The 23,020-nt window shown below is 29.5% G+C and overlaps 1 protein-coding gene across 1 annotated transcript; it reads left to right on the forward strand.

Moving 5' to 3' along the window:
• Positions 1–1,035: 1,035 nt before the first annotated feature.
• Positions 1,036–22,644, forward strand: LOC129229447 (paxillin-like; the record flags this gene model as incomplete). Its single annotated transcript, XM_054863755.1, is given in 3 exon segments — positions 1,036–1,209; positions 7,757–7,987; positions 19,372–22,644. Coding segments are annotated over 3 exon segments (672 nt in total), but the record flags the coding sequence as incomplete, so codon positions are not given.
• Positions 22,645–23,020: the final 376 nt, after the last annotated feature.

The following is a 23,020-nucleotide window of genomic DNA, read 5'->3' on the forward strand; positions in this document are numbered from 1 at the left end:
TTCAGAGCAAATACCCTAAAGGTTATTTACTTTTTTTGATGAATATATATATATATATATATATATATATATATATATATATATATATATATATATATATATATATATATATATATATATATATATATATATTAAAAAATGGCTGTCAAAAGTGAACACCATTTTCTCTCTTTCATGCCTGTCATGAAAGATTACTGATTTGTAAGACCTTTAGAATTGGGGGAAAGTGGGGGGATCATTAAATATTTTCCAGCTGCTTGATGTTGTGTAGTAGTTAATTTTTTAAATACATACTTCATGCTTCATTTTTGTACTTCAGAAGTAAAGGGTATTAAATCACAAAAACAAGATTTAGTCAGGAGTTGAGTTTAAAGTTTCTCATTTGTGAGATATCTAGTATTACTGGATTGTCATCTATGAACTCATAAACTGATTTTTTTAAATCAAAATCTTAGTGCTTTATACCTTTGAATAGAGTTTAAAAGGTTTAGTAAGTGGTGCTTAAATCTGTTTGAAAAAAAAAGACACTGCCTTTTAACCGCTCAGATACATATTTGCTATGTTATGATTCACTCAACAAAAATATATTTTTTATGTTTTTTCAGCGAAGAACCTCTGTAATATCTTTTGAATTTTTTACACATTGAGAAATTGTAAATACATGTTTTAAATTGTTCTAAGTCTTAACATTATTATTGTCCAGCATTTGCTCCAGTTGATTTAATTCACTTTTATTTGCATGTTATATCATTTTATGACCTTTTAAAGCTGTACTGCCAGGGCCTGATTAGTGAATAGGCCAACTAGGCCATAGCCTAGTTGGTCCCTGCTTTTTAGGAGCCCCCAAATGGTTAAAATTGTAAGGTTGCCCCCCCCCCCCCCGTCCCCCCAAAAGAAATTTAGCCTGGAGCCTCTTGATAATTTACTCTTGTCTTGTTTTCTGCTACGCTATTTGTTGACTTTAATTGTACCATGTTCAATTGATTCTTCCCCTCAAAAAATTGTTCTTTTTTAACTTCATGTTGCTCGTTATAGGTTGTTACTGCATTAGGAAAAACATGGCACAAGGAGCACTTTGTGTGTGGACATTGCCACCAAGAACTGGGAACAAAAAACTTCTTTGAAAGAGATGGTGTACCTTATTGTGAAACGGATTACCACAATATCTTCTCACCTAAATGTGCATATTGTAACGCAGCTATTCTCGGGGTATGACTTTTTGCTCTTAATAGATTCTTAATGCTTACACATATTTCAAAATAAGTTTACTATCAGTCGTTGTTTTATGGATTGCATAATAGTTTGTGCTTAATATGTATGTTGATTTCAACTGTATAATTTCTATTATTGACTTGTTAAATAACAAATAAATGATTATAGCTCTTTTTTTACATTGCATTAATAAAGGAAGTTCATTGATATCCTACTCGAAAAAATGTTTGACTTCATGATCGTAGCCTGTTGAATTACTGGTTGATGCAGGCCTACAGCTTTAATTCTTATTTCGTTACTGTTGGTGAACTTGCCCATATAATTTTAACTCTGAAACTAGTTCAGTTTTGAACTTTGAACCCATAAAATGAATCTTTTTTTTTTTCTTCAATGAAGGAATCGGTTCATAAAATCAGATGCTGTTGTGGGCTTTAAGCTTGATTATATAAATTTGCTGTTAGTGTTTGATCATTGATTTTAATTTAAAACAGTCCACTTCCTTTACAAAACAACTTTTTAGTATTTTAAAAAGGATGATATGAATCAAATTTGTTTTAATGTCTTAAATTCTGTAAATAAAGTAGGATAAAAATTGTTTTCAAGAAAGGTTCAATTATTATTTTTATTTTTTTTTTTTTAAATCAGTGATTTTATTCTTTGTTCATTGGATTTTGCATTGATACTGCTTAGCTTTTCTGTATTTGTGTCTTTGGCATATTAATAAATTATCTGTAAGTGTGAATGGTCTTCAGATATGGCCGAAAATAGTCATAGATTAGCCTTTTGATTGTGATTAAAACCTAATATGAAAATGTTCAACCGTTTTAACCATGATTTATAAAACCCAATTTCATGTTGAATGATTATGTAAAAAACAATATTTTTGTAAAATGTAGCCAATTGGTCAAACATTTTCTTATTTCTTATATGATTGGCAGTCACCTACCTCTGTTTTGACTATATTGCAATATTAAAACAAATTTTATAATCCTCAAAAGTAAGCAACAAACAAAACTGACAATTAAGGAAAAGAAAGGGAAAGGCTGTAGAGATGGTGAGGGTTATTTTAATGATATTATCTTTAAAAAATATTTGACCCGAATATAAGACATTTGACGAAAGCTTTTGCTTGATGTCTTTTCATTCTTAATTAGGAAAAACTACTACTTTAGCAGGGTCGTGGGCACTTGGAATAGCTTACCGGAAGAGGCAGTAATGAGCAAGGGGGTGGATAGCTTTAAGAGGGCCATTGATCTTCATTGGGGACTAATTAATTGACTAGGACCAGCCTAGCTGGGCCCAGAGCCTGTTGCTGGTCGTCACATTTGTATTTGTATTAAGTTCACTTCTTTACATGGGCTCCTTATATGGGCCAGAGGTGGGCAAAAGAGGGCAGCTACCTCCTTCCTCCTAAAATAAAACCAAAAAAAAAAAAATGTTGCTTCAATTTATAAATTTATCAATAAGTTCAGCTGTAGGAACTTTGAGTTTGAAAGTGTGCATATCTTCTTTGGGAGCTCATTGAAAAAGGGAAAGTAATTGGTATTTAGTTGTGTTAATACCACTATCATTTTAGAATGACATTGCTTCCATAATCTTTGAAGGAAGGGAGAGGCAACAGATCAGCCCCCTAATTGCCCAAATGATGGACCTGACCAAGGGCACCTTGAACTTAGATTTTTGGGAAGGCGGAAAATCTCAATTTGCAGAATGGAACTCCAAATTTTGCCAAATGGAACTCCAAATTTTCCTGAATGGAGCTCCAAATTGTTGCCGAATGATGATGATAGTTTTGCCAAATAGAACTTCAATTTTTGCTGAATTGTAAGACAAAATTTGCCAAAAAGGAAAATTTTGGGAGGTCAGAGTGACCTCCCATCGGAGCTTCTCTGGGCCTGCCCCTCCCCTCTTTCCAAGTTAATCTGGTTATGCCCTTGCTTCTTTAGCATTGAAAGAGTGTTCCTTGTAATGCTGAAACACGGTTATGCAGTAATTTGCACAATAAAACGTTTTTAATTTTACTTTTTTGCACAACATATTTCTTTATTTCTTAATATTATATGGCTGGGGGAAAAGGAAAGGTGCTTCCTTATAACCGTGAGGACTCATCATTCTTGATTACACACAATCCCATTTAATGGATAATAGGAAATTCAAGTTAAAATTAACATCAAAATCACTGTTATACCAGATGGTCTTGCAAAGATTTTATGGCCGCTCAAACTTTCCATAAATAGTGTTCAAGAACAAACTGCAAAGGCAATAAAAGGAATTAATGCAAAGTGGCATTCCTTTAAATACTACATAAATGGAATTCGCTTCTCGGCCTTTTGGCTAGGATCAAAGTGTTTGTCTATATAAATGGAAAAAAGCTTTGTGATAAGAGGTTGTTATATGAGTCAGCAAAGTATGGAAATCACTCTGAACTAATCTGATTATATCAGATTTCCTTAAGTCTAATAATTGAAGAAAAAAAGAAAAATGATCATATTGATAATGAAGGAAATAATTTGAAACATAGTGAAGCAGATGAAAGAGTTTATATGGTTATTTTATTTTATAAATTTAGTAACTTATAAACAAATAACAGAATTAAAATTGGATAAAAAGCAATTAGAAGTGCTGATGCTAGTTCTGAATTTGCAGTGGGCTTGTTAAAAGAGAAAAAAAAAAAAAAAAGCTGAGAACTTTTATTCCATGTTTTTTTCACAAACTCTTTATTTTTACATTTAAAATGAGAATTGATTGTAAACTGGGAACACATGTCTGCAGTTCTAATGGCTATTTGTGCAATGTGAACAGCATTATTTCTTTAACCTGTTTGACAAAAGTAAACGTTGTATGCATAAAATAACCTCTGTTTTAGAAATTGGCTAGATTAGTTTTGGGTAAGTGGCAAGGTAAGATGTTTATAATTTTTCTTATTTATTTATATATTGCTGTTATCATCACTTCAAATGATGATTGTATTAATATAGAATAGAATTATTGAATTTAAGGATAGTGAAGCATGCAGTGTTGTATAAACTTCACTTCTATGTCAAATAAGTCAGTAATCATATTTGGGTCATTCTCCAGAAAATTTAACTTTTGAACTCAAATACTTTTCAATTTCGAAACCTTTTTTTTTCTTCTTTTTTTTCCATTCTTACATTAAAGTGTTACCTACTAGAAGAAACCATAAACAATGGCCCAGCTAAATTCCAAATATTTTACTCATAAATAAATTTTTTTAAAAAAAAATCTGTTTACAAAAATAAAAAATAAATAAATAAGAAAACTTTTAATGTTTCAAAATCGAGGCCAATTTAATATCAAAGTAGTAATTTTGTTAATTGTGCAAACAAGGAGCTTTTTTAATGATTATTGGCAATCTAATATTAAGCTCTCTTAATAAAAGTATGGCTTAATTTTTAGTTATCCTTTTAGTTCAAATGTGTGTTTAAAATAGTATTTAATAAATTTAAGAATATACTGGCAATTTATAATTTTAGTAGAATGCCTATAGTTGACGTATTTCCCCTCCATCATTTAATTTCACCTCAGAAATAATGGCATTGATAAGGTCTGTCACATAGGTGAGGAATTTTCCATTGATATAGGCTACATAATGCACATAATATTTTTCAGGGAATTTTTTTTTCTTTGTTGCTACAATCTGCACATGTTAAGCATATGAAAACATGTTCACTTCTTTTTTTACATCAATTTACATCCCTGAAATTCATGTTCACGAATGTGAGAATTCACAATAAACATACTTAATTTTTAAAACAAAAGCTATCTTCTTGTTTCTCGACAAAAACCTCACAACTTCTTTATGGCTGAAAATAAACAAGGGGACTCCTTTGTATCATGTAAAATAAAATGTGATGTCATTACTGCCACGTGTTAATGAGAAATGGCATTTTGTGTTTAGGTAACAGAGGTGAGAACTTGTTGTGTGACATGATTCTTTATCCTATTAAAACAAACTAAAACACAATATTAAAAAATTAAATATACTGAAACAATTAGTATTTGAGACACTTGTGAAAGGAATAATAAATAAGTATATACTTATAATTAAACAAGTTATTGAGCAACATGAACAGTCACACCAGGTGTGTGACATGCCATGTACCTTAGAATTCTCATGTTGTGAACAAAAAATATGGCAAAATAAAAAATATTAATAAAAAATTGTGGGCATGTTTAAATAGATATATTTTTGATGAAATTAAAAAGCATTGTTAAATGAATTGTTCCTGAAAGTTTTTACAGCAAATGGCATGTGACAGAAAAGTTACACTTTTTGAAGAATGGCCCATTTGTGGCATATATGTCAGTACAGCATATTTACTTGAAATCATAATACATTACTCTCGAGGGTCCCTTGTGCCTCTCACTAAATTATAGTACAGTAAATGCATAAGTAGGGTATCAAATGGGAAGGCTTTTCCCTGGTACAAAAATTGTATTGACCGAAGTTTTATTTATTTATTTATTTATTTATTTTTTGATAAAATGGAGCAAAAGTTTAAAAATATACTAATGTCAGAAAATAATGTTATTTGATTGCTATCTTATCTGCCTGTCATTGCAAAAAGCTATCAATTTTTCATGATTGAAGTTATTTCATTCCTTTATGAATAGTAACATTAATTATAAGCAAAAAGTTGACAATTTATCAGGATATAAGTTTACAATAATTTTGTCAAGCACTTGAAAATAAGTACATTTTTTATCACTGAACATTTAATGGCCTGCGCCAGTAATGTAACTAGTTTCTGTGCTTGCGGGGAAGATGGCATCCCCCAAAAAGCTACATCTTTAATGGACCAGTCTATAAGCCAAAGAATTAGTCCTATTAATTATATCTCTTTAACCTCAATTATGTGATTGAAAATTTTTGAATAAAAAAAAAGTGTTGCCTTCATCTTAATCCAGTGCATAATTGTTAAGTTTATTAGGGATGCACAAATAAGCAAATTGGCAGATTACCACTTAATTGGCAGAAAATAATTGTCCACTAATTAGTTAAAATGTTAATTATTTTTAATACTACTGTTTTAACCTTTTTTATAAATTACAATTTCATTTTTTCGGGTTAAGTTGATAGTTTGCTTCTGTGAGGAATGATTATTTTTCTCCATATTCAAAATTTTTCCTTATAATGATGTTTCAAAACTTAATTCAAGTTCTGGAAACTATTTTTTAAATATTGTTAATAAAATTCAATTCTGTTGTTAACCAGATTGATGAAAACTTGAATATTTAGTTAGTTGACCATTGTCTATAGACATTTTAGTTGGGCATGAACTTTTTTACTATTAGTTATTTGATACCTTATATCTTTATGAAAATTATAAGGCAATTTCAAGCACAATGCTATAGATAGGATGTGTAGAAAAGTATTGACTCGTGGTATGTGTGAAACATTGTATATATCATAGAGGCGCAGATCAATATAAAATAGAAAAATTAAATTAAAAACATTGAAATCTATTTAATAATTCTCTAGTTTTTATTAAAAGTAAACATTAGTGATTTTAAAAGAAAGTTATACAGTTTATGCTATAATTATATGCATAAACAGTAGCTTAAAACAAAAGTAAGTTGGAACTAGAAAATTCTTTCCCACAGAAAGGGAACTCCAGTGGTACAGCGAGGGAAAGGAGATCAAAATCCCCCCCCCCCCCCAGAGGCAATAGTGTATTTAGGGTTTCATTTTGGAGAGGACCCAATGAAATTTGAATGTAATCAAGTATAAGTTTTCCTGTGTTTGCAAGCAGGAAAATTATGTGTGAAAAAGTGGATACCGTAATTTTTGAATTTTCTCACTCATTTATAGATGGGTCTAGCCCCCATTGACCCTTTCCTTGCCCACCCCACTGCCCAGAGGCCCTGGTTTTAACTTTATTAACAATCCTAATACAATAGCTTATACATACATAAGGATTGTTTTCACCAAAAAACCCTCTCCAGGAGGTCTGGCTGCATTTGTGAGACACATATAATATTACAGTAAAACCTCTCCAATACGTGACAATTTTTTTTGTCCGCGATAGATGGGTGTCCACAGGACAGTGATTTAATACTGTTATTTGCCTTAGAATCGGGGAATTAAAAATTGTCCACATTTGAGGGGTGTTACTGTACATGAAAACAGTAGCCACTGGTGAGACACTTATAATATTACATGAAAAATGTAACCATCTCATAACCTGTTGCTTTAAAAATATATGTGTGCATTAATTTAATAAATGTTTTTAAAACGATTTGGCTAACCTCTTTTAATGGTATGTTATTATTATTAGTTTATTATATGTGCCTTTTGCTGTAGAAAGTTATTTAATTATTGTTTATGTACTTAATCAGCATAGTTTCCAGTTCTGGGCGTACTTAAAGTAATTAAAAATAAATTTTTAAAAATAAGCCGATCAACTGTTGAAACTTGGTTGATTGCTGCTGATTAATTTGTGCATCCCTACTTTATCTTTGTTAATTTTGATAAATGTTACTTTCATCCACTATTCATTAATCTATTAAGTTTTCCCCTTAGAAATGTATTACTGCATTGGATAAAACATGGCATCCCGAACATTTCTTCTGCACTCAGTGTGGAAAGCAGTTTGGTGAAGATGGCTTTCATGAAAAGGATGGCAAACCTTACTGCAGGGAAGATTTCTTGGACATGTTTGCTTTGAAATGTGCTGGCTGCAATCGACCCATCACAGATAACTATATATCTGCCATGAACAGTCAGTGGCATCCTGGATGCTTTGCATGTCGGGTAAGAACATTCTGCATTACTTTCCTGCTTTTAGCTTGTTTGAAATATTTATTACAATACAAAGGCGACATCAGTAATGCATTTCAGTGTTAGAAGAAAGATTGTTTTTACTTCGTAATTTTGAATCACTGAGTGAAACTTTTTCAACTCGTCTTATTAGAAATTAGCTTTTGTCATCAAAACTCTTTTGTTTTTTTCAATCATTAAAAATTAAGCGTTAAAATAAGCAAAAGAAAGATTTTTCTTTTTGGAACAGTTCTTAGTTGATGAAATAGTATAGTCTTGTGCAGTCTATTTATCCTGACTGTACCAAGTCTTGTGTTTTATTACATGTCTACAGCACATTTTCTTTTCTTTTTTTGTGAAAAATTATTACAAATGCAGATGTGACGACCAGCAACAGACTCTGGAGCCAGCTAAGCTGGTCCTAGTGAGTTTAAATTTATTCGTTAAACAGAGAAATAAAGAAAAAGAACACATTACTCTTCTGGATATTTTCTCTCAAAGTTAAAATTATGTAAAAAATTTCAAAATATTAAGCATAAAGGAATATAAGTACATTGCAGTGACAGTTATGCAGGAAATACTGATTGCATTTCATAATAAGAGAATTCTAATCTATAATAAGTTTTTACAGCTTCAAAATTGTTTTATTTTCAAGGGAGTTTTTGAATTCCAAAATTTTCTCATATGTGCATTTCAAATGTGTTGATCAAGTTGTGCAAGCCTTGGCTAAATAATATTTATGGCCCAAATATTCTTTACATTATGATTGGTAACTGAATAGATTATATTATCAGGCAAGTAAGAAAAACGAAAGAAAAATAAAAAAATGATGAAAAAGATTTTTTTTTTAAATTCAAAAGCACTTGATGTTTACATCATGTGTCCTCATGTATCGCAAGTACATGAGATTGAAGCTAAAAATCGAATCAAGGAAACAATGATAAAAATTTTTGAAACAATAGAACTGAATTTTAAAACAATAAAAATATGACAATTCAAAGAAAAATTACGTATAGATACATGAACTACAAAAAAAATCCAGTCCCTAAATGTCAGCATCATTTTCCTGGCACACCAACATCCGTCACATAAGTTTTCTCTAAAATATCATTTTTGTAATCATGGTATAATTAAGCAAAAATATTGTAAAAAAAGTAATTTTATGTTCTACATATCTTTGATATGATAAAAATACATTAAGTTCTGTAGAAGCAGTTTCATGGTACATTTTTTAATTTGTTATGGTGGTTGTAGATTAAGCCAACAATTTTTCGTAGTTTCATCTTCAGAGGAACTGAAATCTATGCTCGTGCGATTGAATTGTTAGTGTATATGTATAAAAAACAATTAATGTTAAATTAGTTTCTGAAATGTTCATATTAGTTTCAAAAGTTCTTGTTTTCCCTACACAAATTTCTTGCAACATGAATCTTATTGGGCTACAATTTTTTCCAACTATTTTTAAGTGTCAAAAATACTAATTCTATTTCTCTTGAAATGAAATGTCAAAAATATATTTTTTTTAAATTTTTTATGGCGTAGACTAAATATTTAAATCATGTTTCTCATGTTCTCAATAAAAGTTTAAATTGACTTATTTTTGTGGTATGAAACAAGCACAAAAGCTTTTGCTTACATGTTTAAAACTTTTACTTATGTTACAATCCATCTTTTTAAAGCCTATTTCAGTTTTGTTCATTTATTTGTTTATTTTTTGTTTTTGGACGATAATTACAACATTTAAAATTTTCATTCCACCATTTGCGTAATTTATAAAAAAAAATAATTAATAAAATAAAAATGTGATCCTAAGCTTTGTTTATTCTGAATATTTTCAATTTTCAGTTTGATATTTTTTCCCCTGTGTTCTCTTCTCTTTGCTTTTCAATAAAAAGTATGACTCAAAGCAATGTAAATTGATAACTTGTAGCCACATAGCACTATTACTTTGCTCTTCAGGCATGAGATTCTTATAAAGTCCTACATTTTCCACATTTTGTGCTACTTTTCTAATTTTTTCTGCCCTTCGAATCGTTTCTTCTTTTGTAATGTTCCGTAAACCAAGTAGCTTTTAAAGAGGGTTTTTAACAAATGTGTGAAAGAAGAAAAACAATTTAAATACTATTTGTAATCAAAATCAATTGTGTGCTTTAATGTTACATAATCGAACTATTCATAGTTATGTTTCTTATTTTCTTTTCCCATGGAATGTTTAATACTTAAAATTTTTGATCTGTGTACTAATTAGAGATATAGTTTAAAAGCCTTTCACACTTAGGTTATGCTATTTTAAATCTAAAGAATTGAAGTTTCTGTAAACAATTTAATAGTTATGAGATGAATTCTGATAAATATGAAATATGTTGTTGTGGTAAAAACATTACTAAAATATACTTATTTTGCCACTGCATTCATTTTGTGAAATTATTAGTGTTCTGTTCAGTTTTATTTAGTTTAATGTTAGTTAAACCATAATACTTTTGTTTTGCATGTATGCTTTAATATTTTAAAGCCTTTATTGTTATTATTATTATTATTTATTTATTTTATTTTTTTTGAAAAATTAAAATCAAAACAAGCTTTGTGGATTTAATTTGGTTACAAAATTCTAAAGCCTTTTTTTTATTGAGAGGGGAAGAGATAGAGAGGGAAAGCAAACATCATTTACGTCTTTCTTAATTTTGAATGAAAAAAAGAGAGGAGGGAGGAGCAGAATCAAGCACTGTGACCGGATTTGTTATACTAATCACCAGACAAAATTCTAGTAGCTGAACCAAATTCAGCAAGCACCTAATGTGAATGTCATGAATCTCCCAAGAATCAATATATCAACAAAGGTGTTTTCTAACCTTAATACAGAAAGCGCTTCACATTGACCTTATATGCAAGTAGCAGCAGGGGTGCCTCAATGGGAGGAGCTTTCTAAAATTTTCCTTACTTGGCAAATCTTTTCCAAGGATTTGGCAAATTTCGGGACTTAATTGCAACTGTTAAATGCTGGAATGTCCCATTTTATTAGATGTACCCTTGTGTGCTTACCTGTATTTTATCGTTTAACAAAAATTTTGACTCCCACTCGGCTGGTTGAGAATCTTTGCTCTTCCAAAATTTTTGATTCGAGGGGCCCCTGTGTAACTGCTTTTTCATAAGTTTGGAAGGTAATGTAATGGTTTTGTTTCACTTATCAATAATTGTGAGGGAGAAGTGGGATACTTCTCCCTCATCCCAAACTATTTCAGTTGGGAAAAATTTCTTTATTTGTGAGCCTAATAGGAAAATTTAAAACCCGGTAAGTTGATTATGTGCTTTGGTAATGATGTATGAAAGGTTCAAGAGTAGAGTAAGTCAAACTGCTATATGATTATACTTAACGTACTTCATTTTATTAAAAACTTTTAACTTTTCTAATTAACTGTGGTGAAATTTTAGTGTTTATTCTAAGCTGTTTTTGTAATGTATTAATGATGTTGAGTGATACTAGTTGTAGTGCTTCTTTAGCTGACTGTCCTTAGCTATTAATTTATTTACAGTAAACTCCCAATTATACAGGGAATAAGATGGTGCGGTAATTGCGGACAAGCAAATCCTTAAAATAGGTGATCCTCAATCACATATCGGATGGTCCTCAAAATAGGTGAAAAACGATATTAGTGTATGCAATAGATTAAAACAATCATATACTTGCATACATTTAAACTTATGCGGAAGTGGTAACAGTGTTTGGAAAAATTTATGTAAAAGCAAAAAAAAGATAGCTTATTAGATTGCAAACAGATTACATTCATATGCAAGCAAATCCTGCAAGCAGATCAAGCTAGGTTACGCCAAAAATGTGTAAAGAAGGAGAGGGAATTTTTTCGAACAGACTGGTCTGATCACTCATTTGAGCACATAAGTGGTGTCGATCTAAATATCAATAAGTAGTGTAGATCTAAAGCAGTAAGTAAGGTTGATTCAAAAATCTAGTTTCATCTAGTCTGGTTTTGGTGACGTTGGAACATTTGATGTCATTGAAAGGGTTTGGATTTTGCACTCGTTTAGTTAAAATGGGTGCGTTTATCTACATTCAGTCAACGTTGCTTTTTTTTTTTTTTTAATGTGTGAAAGGCTGCGGATATTCCACGTCACTGATAATCGGGAGTTTATTGTATTAGAATGTGTGTTACATATTGGTAAATAAATTTTCAGTGAGTCGTAACTCTTGATTACTTTACTTTTCTGGTTCAGAGAAAAAAGTCTTGAATATATTTTTTTTTCAAACCAAAATGTTAGGCTTCTTTTAACTTTTTCTTTCCTTAAGCTTTTTTAAAGCTCTATCTGCAGGATTGTTTTAGTACTTTCCAGCATCAACATGTGACGTAGGATTATACTGATATAAGACATCATGAAGGATAGGAAAGTGTCTTGAACTACTGGATTTCAATATGAAATTGCTGAAGATCATTAGCTTTAAACCCCTTGGTTTCAGATGTAATTCATGGTTTCAGAATTAATTTAGTTAGAAAGCTTCAGTTAAATGTAGAAAAATGCAGTAAAGTCAGAGTTGAGGTTTTACTACCAATTTATTTTTTTGTTTATTCCTGGGAGAGAGTAACCAAAGAAACTACGAAAAACTCGTGGAATGTTGTGGAACTTTAAAAGGTATTTGCTGAAGATGAAAAGGAAGACAATGCCTATTAATCTGAATTAAATGTCCTAAAAATCATCTTTGACAACTGTACATCAACTGATGAAGAGGTACCACTTTGAAGATCACACATCAACTGATGAAGAGGTGTCAACATGTGACCCTTTTTTAGATCAAGAAATAATTGCAGAGAACAAATACTGAATGATGATGAAGATGAAAAAGTCAAAAAATGTAACAATATTTTGCAGCCTCTGCCCCTCCACAGTAGAAAAGTTCCTTTAGGAGTAAGACAACGGTTCTGTTTGGCAACAAATTTCTTAAATTGTAACAAAAAATTGTAAAAAAAAAAAAAATAACTCTCAAGAAACGATTACATATTTTTTTATTGAAGTCAAATTTTGATTCATCTTGCAAATTTCTCCCCATGGCCTAAGGAAAATCCATAAAACTAAGGTGTTTCAAGAGGGTCACCAAAAATCTTTGTGTATATCAGATTAACAGTAAAGATAAGGTGACATGACATCACTTTATTAGGCGAGCTGAAAAAATTTTTCATTCAAAACTGAAAAGAAAGAAAAGTTTTTTTTCCAATTTTATCATTAAAATTGTCACTCCAAATCTTTTTAGGCTTAGAAATATGACTGACTTTTTACCAAATAAACTCTTTACATTGTTATAACCACTACTTAGGGGAGCCATTCTCAGTTTGAAAGCTTCTAACAAAACTTTTTTAATTAAGAGACTTACTTATAAATTTTTCGCTAGTTTATAACCTTAAAAGCTATAGTGGCGTCAGCATGGAAAGAATTTTATAACCTACACCATTAAAAACTGCTTTCTACAGCTTACTGTTACAATTCATGTGTTAATTTTAACACAAAATGCAAAATACCTAAAAATTAAAAAAAAAAAAAAAACCTTGTTGGTGATGAGCATTGCATTGCAACTGTTTTCTAATTGTGAAAACTGTGTAAAAACAATAGATTTCAGAAATAGTATTGATGCATATTGTTCGTATAAATTCTAAACATATCATTATATTAAAAGAGAAGATTCCTGTTTGTCTATTTGCATTCTAACACCAAGTGTTTCACATTATTGCAATCCAGGCAACAACTTACGTTGACATTAGCAATGTTCAAAGGAGAAATTTCTTTGTTGCAAATGATTTGAGAAAAAAAAGAGACTGAGAAAATTATTTTTCTGTTCCATGAATTCTACTACAACGAAATAGCCAATACAAAATTTAGTCTCTTGAAGTTCTGTAGTGGGATTTCACTGTATTTATTTTTTATCGGAACCATTTTATAAAGGAAAGAAAACGTTGTTATAAAGAACATTTTTGAGTGACATTTCGAACATTTTGAATGATACCTAGTTAAAACTAGTTAAAACTAATGATGAAAATGAATTTAAGCTAAGATGTACATAACTTGAAAACTTATCTTGAGGATTTTTTTCTTTCCACTTAATGCAGAGAAAAGGGTTCGGAATTTCGACCAAGGTTCGGTGTTACAATTTTTCAGCAATAGACTGACTGTTTGAACGGGTGTGTTGTCTGTGCCAGCAAAGCACATTCGACAACTTGACATGCAAAATGCGAGAGGTTTCAGTGATGTGTGCCATTTTGGAACTGTTAAAATGGTTGATATTCTCTGGATCTCAGCAGAAATAGATTCTGCTTCTCAAAAAAAATGTTATTTTGCTGATTTTTTATACTTTTTTGATCAAAAAATACAATTTAAAAAAATATATTTTTTCCGAATATTTTCCTCCGAAATAAAAATGTATAGATCGAAAAAATGTCTTAACTTTTGAACTTTCCGAAAAGTGAATGCCTGAGTGATGTATGTAACCAGTGTAGCAAAAAGGTATTGCTAATGATTATCCATTACAAAAGTAATTTAACTCAACAAGATAAAAGGAAGGGGTTAGTTTGTTTAACAGGAAAAGATGCAAGTCCTTAACTATAAGAAAAGTACCCACATGCAGCAATGTGGAAGGCATGGTTCATTAACATCCTAATAATAAAATCAGAAATAACTTGGCGAATATGGGATCATAATTCAAGATCACTTTTTTTTTTTTATTATTTCTAATGGTGAAGCATACATGTATAAACAAACAAAGGACGATAATATGAGGGCACAAACATCACAAGAATGCAAAACAGTGAAGAAAAAGAAAGATTGAAGCCATTGCCTCAAGAATTGTCCACCATGCCAATACTTTGTAGACCGAGAGTTGATTTTGTAGAGGGTTGTACAGGTGTTTTTATTAGTTCTTTTACGTAACAAATTTGGCAACATGGATGACCATATGTCCATATTTTACATAAATGTTCACCCAAGCAAAAGGCAGAAAAGAACTGCATTACAGAGTGGCTTATCTGGTACTGTAGCCAGTTCTCCTTAATTCACTTTTTATTATTTTCCTTAGTTCTGATCAAGATCTAGTTTACATTACATTTTATGGGTCGAAATAGCTGGAAACTCACGAGCCAGGTAGATCTTGTTTAATGTAAGAATGAGATATAAATTTGAAAAAAGAGTTACTATATCACTTTAAATTTATGTATCAGTTTAGCCTTTTAAATATTCTTATTTTCTTGAAATTTATTGTTCTCACTGCCATTATATAGCAAGAAAAAAGTGAGGGGTGACTTCCATCTTCAAAAAAAGTGAGAAGCAAATCCTCTATAGCATGTTTAAGTTGTTTGGTAGCCTCTCTATCTAGATTTGTTTCTTTTTTCTCTTTATCAAGTGACATGTGGAATAACATAATCAATTAACATTTAATGGTGTACTGTTAACACACAGGAAGTGTTATTTTTTAGATGTCTTAATTATTGTAGTAATACCTAGAGATAAATTTACTTAAAATACAGTTGAACGTTGATAAGACAAACTTAAAAGATGAACATTTTTGGAATGAACCAAGAAACCAATTTTTGAATGTATTGTAAGATCAAAGCAATTTTAATAAAGGTTCGGAATGTTCAGGATCTGACAAATCTCAAGCGAATTTTTTTGAAAAAACCTTAGCAATTAGTTTTTCTGAACGATAAGTAATGTATATAAATGTTGAATAAAAATTTGCCTGGTAACTAAAAATTTCTCCTAGCCCCCTAAAGTTTTGCATTTTTTGTCGGAGTCTGAATTTTACGATAGAGAACACTTATCTGTGAAATCTAATTTGATTTTGTAACAAGAGAACAGAGATACTTACTAGTTATTATATTAAGGCAAGTATGCTTAAGGTGATTCCGCTCTAGAATGGGTGTGATCAGTTTCTTATAACATCAGTTAGAAGCTTTCATTTTAATGCTCTTGATTGACAATTACACCTCCCCCCCTTACCTTTATATTTTATTCAAGGTTCACAAGATTCAACATTAAAAAAGTAGTGTTAAGATCTCTGTAATTATTTGGGAGGAAGATTTTGTTCACTAGCGAATTTTTTTCATTCATAAACAAGGTTTGTCTTAACAGGGTTCGACTGTAATAGGTAGCATAAATTTGTTTTTATTCGTAGTTCAAAAATTTAATGCAAAGGAATTATGTTATACGAGTAGAGTTTGAAAGTATTTCAACTTTGTTAAAAACACAAGTACACTATATAAATTCACCTAACATGGAAAATTTGAAATGGATTGCTAGATACATTTTTAACTCATTTTTTACACCCAAGTATTTTTAAAACCCAACTTTTGGTGTAGTTTGAAAAGTAAAGTGTTTCACAAAGAGTTTCTTCTAAATTCAACTATTTATTAAAAACTAATGTTGATAATTCTAAACATGTCAAAAAAGTTATTAAAAAATGTTGCATTTCACAGTAACATAAAGAAATCAGTATTTTTGATTTTAAACACTATTAATTAAATAAATATTTAACTCGAAATTTTTGTCAAAAGTTTAGTGTGAGAATCTGGGACTTGAAGAGTTATATTTTCTTAAGGATTTTATCTGGACTATCTTAAAAGATTTTTATATGATGATTTTGTTCTGCAATTTTGCTGAATTCATTTGCATGGATGTGACATTTTCATGCATATATTTGAATTTTATTTCCGGAATTTTAAACTTTGGCTATTTATTGTGAGATGCATTTGAATATATAAGGAACCATTATATAACATGATATGATATATCAACTTTAAAAAGAAAGCACACACACTGGAAAAGTCAGCAAAACGTAGGAATCATTATACTTTGAATACAAGAACACTTTTGAGAAGGTTGATACTTCATATTACAATACATAATGATCCTTTATATTTAATATATTACAATTAAAAACCCAAGTCTAAAACTCTGGGAATAAAATGAAAACATATGTGCATAAATTTCTCATTTGTGCAAATGGATTAAGCATATATTATATAATCTCTTTCTTCCACTTCAAAACACAAATCTCGGTAAAATATCAACGTTTTGTTGAAAGTTAGGTTTTAAATTTGCTCTTAACACAGTATTTTCAATAGCTTAAGCAATTATTAAGTAAAATAGCTGCCTCTTATTGGCATAACAGCAATCCATTTTTCACTGTAGAAAAAAAAAAATCTCTCTCCAAAGCTCAAACCTTCTTTTATTAAACCTAAAGCTAAAATAATGTTCATAAAAGCCTAAATTAACGACATGCTAACTTATTAGGTTTATGCAGTGATTAAAATTTTCATTACTATAGTAATTTTATTAAATTGTAAAATAATATTTTACAATAAAAGTTTCCAAATATTAATTCAAAACGTGCAGTATCGCGAATTTGTAGAAAACTGCATACACATGTTTTGAGATTAAAAAGTACCTTTTTTTTTCAATGCAAAAGAGGTGTGCTTATGCATGAAAAGATGTCCAACAACGCATAATTTGTCAAAAAACACTTATGCTGAAGAGATAAGCTGTTAATCTACAGCTCAACTCTTTGGCATTGAAAAAAGGATTCTTTGTAACTCTGAAACACATGTATGCAGTTTATTCTTTTATATTAACTGAAAAGCTAATTTAAAGCATGTATTTATGATAAAAAGCTTCCTGAAATTAAAATATTTTCCGAAAAAAGCTATAGTTTACCCTTTAAAGTTACATAAATTTTACCTTTGTATTATGTTTTTGAATTGTAGGAAAGGTTATGTGTTTATTTTGCATTTTAGTTTTAGGTGCACCTACAAAATATATATTTATGAGTACTGTTTTCTAATGCTAAGTCTTTGATTCCATTTTCAAGGTGGATTAAATGTTTTTTGTTCAAGGTGTTTTGCTCAAAAATAAATTTTGCTAATTTTAAGTACTGAAACTTTTTGAAAAGGTTGAACTTGAATAATAAAAAAAACTTGGTGTGAGACTTTACCTAGTTTTCATTAACTTATATTTTGCTGCTCTAAATTTAAGAATAATAGAAAATTTTGTAAAGATAAGTTTTTTTGGATTTTTGATGTTTTCATTTTTTGGGTTTATTTTCAATTTTTAGCGACACTTAATTTCTAATAATCATCTTTACTTCATTTTCTAAATGGAAAATTTTACCTAATGCTTTTTTTGTTTTTTAAATTTTAAAATAACTGTAAGCGAATGCATTTTTTATCCAAGCTTTTGTGCAAAAATAATTGTTTTCGCTATAATATCTCATGCTTTTTATGCACCACTTTAAATGAGCATGCTATGCATTTTGCATGAAAAGTAGTTTTTAATGTATTTTTCCATTATGAATTTCCTAATTTTTGTTTAAAACTCTGTACATTTTTTAAATTTTTTATTTTGAATTTTTAGATAGTGCTACAAAGTTAAAAATGAATGCTTAGCTTATTTTTTGTCATCAAGTTAAGTTCCCTATTAAAAAAATACTTCCAAATCAAATAAATAAGTTAAACCATGGTTTTATTATTAATTATTTTTAAAAGCTTTTTATGTGAAAAGATTTATTTTATGCATTTTAGGAATTTTGCAACAGTTGAATTATTATTATTATTTTAAATTACAATTTTCTCACACACTGGCATCATTACATTGTAGGCTAAAAAATACTATTGGTCTAAAATGCCTTGCTAGCACAAGTTCATAGATATACTTTGGTCAGATTTCATTTTTTATGTTCTTTAAAAAAAATAGTGAGCAAATCTTTTGAAGCCTCCTTCAACATATTAACTTTTAATGTTATTCCAATAAAATTGAAAAAAAATTTTTGTACAAAGGGATACATTCAATCTAAGAGATGAATAAAAATCAAAATTTGAAAAAGAATTTTTTGTTTAGGTTAATGTTTGTTATACAATGGAAGTTTGCAAGTACCAATACTGGATAGTTATACAATGGAAGTTTGCAAGTACCAATACTGGATAAACTAAATAGCAATACTTGGGATGAATCTTATGCAGTAATTGTTTATAGATGAGCAGTTCTAAAATAAGATTGAGCTCTTAACCTATGTTTTTTTGAAGGGATAAATGTATTTGTCTCATTAATAAAGCTCAAAGAGTAAAGCTTAAATTTTGTTATTTATTTATTTTTTCCTTTTGAACTTCCTCAAATTCCTATAATTTCAGAATGGCCCATAACAATTAAAGAAGTGGGAAAATTGATTTTGCTGTTATAAAGTTTTCTTAATTCTTACAATTACCATATTTTCAAAGCCAAAAGTATATTTAATATTTGAACAAGCAGAAAAGGTTCTTTTGTATTTTTAATGACATTTTCTGAGTTTTTAAAATCATCCTGCTCTTAAGTTCAAAATTATATTTTTCTTTTTACAGGATTGTCGCCAGCCATTCAACGGTGGAAGTTTTTACGATCATGAAGGGCAACCATACTGTGAACTTCATTACCATGCTAAAAGAGGATCTTTGTGTGCTGGCTGTCATAAACCCATTAGTGGCCGCTGTGTTACTGCTATGTCCCGAAAGTTCCACCCTGAACATTTTGTGTGTTCCTTTTGCTTGAAACAGCTCAACAAAGGCACTTTCAAAGAACAGAATGACAAGCCTTACTGCCATCCTTGTTTTGAGAAATTGTTTGCTTAAAAACTGTCTTTTCCTGTTAACTTTCAGCCAAAAGCTGATATTTTGAACTGAAGACTCTTTTCTGTGACATTGAAGTTCTTTTTGAGAACTGCTTTGTTTTTCAAACCAAAATTTGGGGCTTCTATATGAGAATTTGGATTTTTAGTCAAATCCATTTACTGGGGTTAGTTTTTCTGAGCTTTGTAAAAGTAGTTAAGCTGTATGCTTGAAATGATGGTGAAATTTGTATTTTGGGCTGTAACCATTTATTGTTTTGTTTTCTAAGAGCATTTAAATTTTTCATGTAAAATAACTGGTCAGCTCTCAAATCCGACAACACTTTCACAACATTTAAGATGTAAACAATGAAATTTGCAATTAAATGTTGAGTAGGATGGAAACATCAATGTTAAATACTGAAAAGAAGGAATTGGTTTTTATTTTGAGGTTTTTTTTACATGAATATGATTTGAGTTAAAAGTTTCATAACTTTTTTATGCTGTGCTTTATGGTAGGCACATCGCAGGTTTCACTTTTATGCTTACTTTTTTTGTATACATTTTTATTAATGCATCATTTATTTCAAAAACTTATTTTACCATTTAAACATACGATAATGTGTACGTCATAGCTCTGGAACATATATAGTTACATAATTACATTAAAACTAAAACATGAGTCACTATTAGAAAAAATTAGAACCTCAAAATTATTAGGACAGATAAAGATCATGAATTAAAATGCATACAAATCCCTTTCCTTTCAGAATAATTTTATTAGATACATATTACAATATCTTTTTCTTTCATATATTAATAATGGATTCTATGAAAATAATTGTGATGATTTTGCAACATATCAGTTAAATATTCAAATTTCTTGGTCCCCAGGTTGTGCGGGTTTGAGATGACTGCAGTTGCATTTTTGTCCAGTTTCTGTAAATACAGTCTTTTTAAAAATGTATTCCTCAAGCTAAATGTTAATAAAAGGAAGCAAAGAAATAAATAACATTCTTTTTTATATGTGCCTGGAAAAGCAGTTTCTCCAGATTCATGTAGCATCAGAGCTCAGGTGGCACTAGCAAACCTTATTGAGAATTTTCATCCAAAACAGCATTCTAAATTTTCTTTTGATTTGTGAATTTTGAGCTGCAAGAAATATCAGCATCGAAGAGTGACATTTAATCTCTTGCAACATGTATTTAATAATCTTATCTTTGGTTTTGTAAATATATGTATCATTGCATAATTGTTTGATTCAAAAATTTCTTAGATTTTAAATGAACTATTAGTAATGTTGAAGGTTGAAATAAAATTTGGCAGAAAAGGTGAAAGCCCCTGAAAGTACTGATACTGGAGTTTTTAATTGAATTCAAAGAGAAAAAAATTTCATTGTTGTGGCTAGAACATATTTATTTGCAAAATAAATATCCTTTTTTTAATATTATGCAATTTAAAAGTTTAATAGAAAATAAAAGTAACCCATGCAAAAATTTTAATCTTAAGTGTTTCATTAAGCTCTAGTTGCTAATGAATTCATTTATTTTAGATAGTTCTTAAATTTTATATTGCTTTTTTTTCTATATAGAAAGGTACAAAACACAAAGGTTGTATTGTGTGTTTCTTTTCTTGTGTATTTATGTATAGTAAAAGCTTTGAAATATTACTTTGCTATAGCTTGGTTCATTAGAAATGCTTGACAATAAAGTGAAATTGGCATCATTTAAATTTATTGAGCATTAAATGGGTGTTTTATTTTCCCCGAAACTGCAGAAAAGTTTGTGCAGCATTAACGCTAGCCAAGAAATTTCCGTTTTAAAATTTAATTCTTGGCTTTGAATTCTTTATTTCTTTGTCTTCAGCAAACTTCCAGTTCAAAAATAACTTATGCTGCCACCTAACAGTTCAAAAAACCAAAGTCATACTGAGTTTGAAAGCATTTGTTTTACCTTGAGAACACTGAGGCTATTGAAGGGTAAAAATCTTGAACTAATTATTTTGTACTATAATTGGTGTTACTTTGGTTTAATGTTTGGGGAAGGGGGGGGGGGCAAACATTTTATGAAGATTAAATTTTAGTATGAAAATAAAGATTTAAAAATTTTTGTTTTAAACAAAGCAATGTTTTTATCAACATATGCATTTTTATCCACTTAATTTAAAATAGTAATGCAACTCCTAAAATGCTTCTGAATCTTTTAATTGAATGTGCAATAATTTGAAGCTATATTGCAATTTAGTGAAATGCATAATTTGTTTATATTTTCACATAATGCTTATTACTAGTTTTACAATTTACTTATTTGTTTCCTTAGCACTAAACTGTTGACATGCAAACAATTCTTTTGCATACTTATTAAAAAATCAAAATTGTCATAATCAAAATATTTTACTACATTCTGTATTTACTTTCAAAAAAAAAAAAAAAATGTGAAGAAATGCTTAATTTTTTGTTTATTTATTCCTTTATCAAAGAAACAATTCTTATCTTTTTCTTCAATTTCTGTTAGATTATTTAATTTAATACATTTGAATGTACTTATTTTCCCTCAAATTGTTACAAGTTACATTAATTAATATTGATATTTAAATTAAATGTTTTGAAAGTAAATTTATTTTCTTGTCAGTGTGAAACAAATATAACTGCATAAACTTTAAAAAAATTATAATAAGAGTTTAATATTTTATAGCTGTCTGCTCAGTGCTTTTGTGGTAGTTTAATTATCAATAGAAATTAATAATAACTAACAAATGAGAGAATTTTAATTTTCTGCGCATTCTAATATGATTTCTGTTTAAACTCGTTTTTGGAGTAATCAAATGTGCCATAAATATTTATATAGCTTGTGTAATGATTCTGAATAGATTGATATTCCATGTGTGAAGAAAATATTTTAATTACTGTTATACAATCAAGACAAGACTCGAGTTTCTGGTTTCTTTACACCACAATGTAATCTATTGCATTGAGGATTTATTGTTGATCTCTTAAAAGATGTACTTTAACAATAAAGACTTTTTGTTTTTATTTTTTCGTTTTATATTCTGAGAAACTGCTTGATTTTTTAACAACACTGCTTTTATGTAGTACTAGCAAAAATACCCGGCGTTGCCTGGGTCAGTAATGATTGTGAGAAACAATCGCTACTTTCTTTTGTTTTCTGTTTTAACTGAAAGAACTCAAAACACACCGCTTTGACGTCATTAAAAATTGAGCTTCATCCTTACCCATAAAAGTAAAACAGCAATAAGCATAAAGAACGAAAGAGTATTCATTTAGAAACGAAAACGCAAAGTGAAGCATATAAAAATTTGAAGAATTTCCAAAATATATCTAACAAAAACAAAGATCACTAAAAAAAACTGTGCGCTTTATTTATTTAAATAGTACACAAAACAAAAAA

The sequence above is a fragment of the Uloborus diversus genome, chromosome 9 (assembly GCF_026930045.1).
Source record: "Uloborus diversus isolate 005 chromosome 9, Udiv.v.3.1, whole genome shotgun sequence".
NCBI classification, from domain to species: domain Eukaryota; kingdom Metazoa; phylum Arthropoda; class Arachnida; order Araneae; family Uloboridae; genus Uloborus; species Uloborus diversus.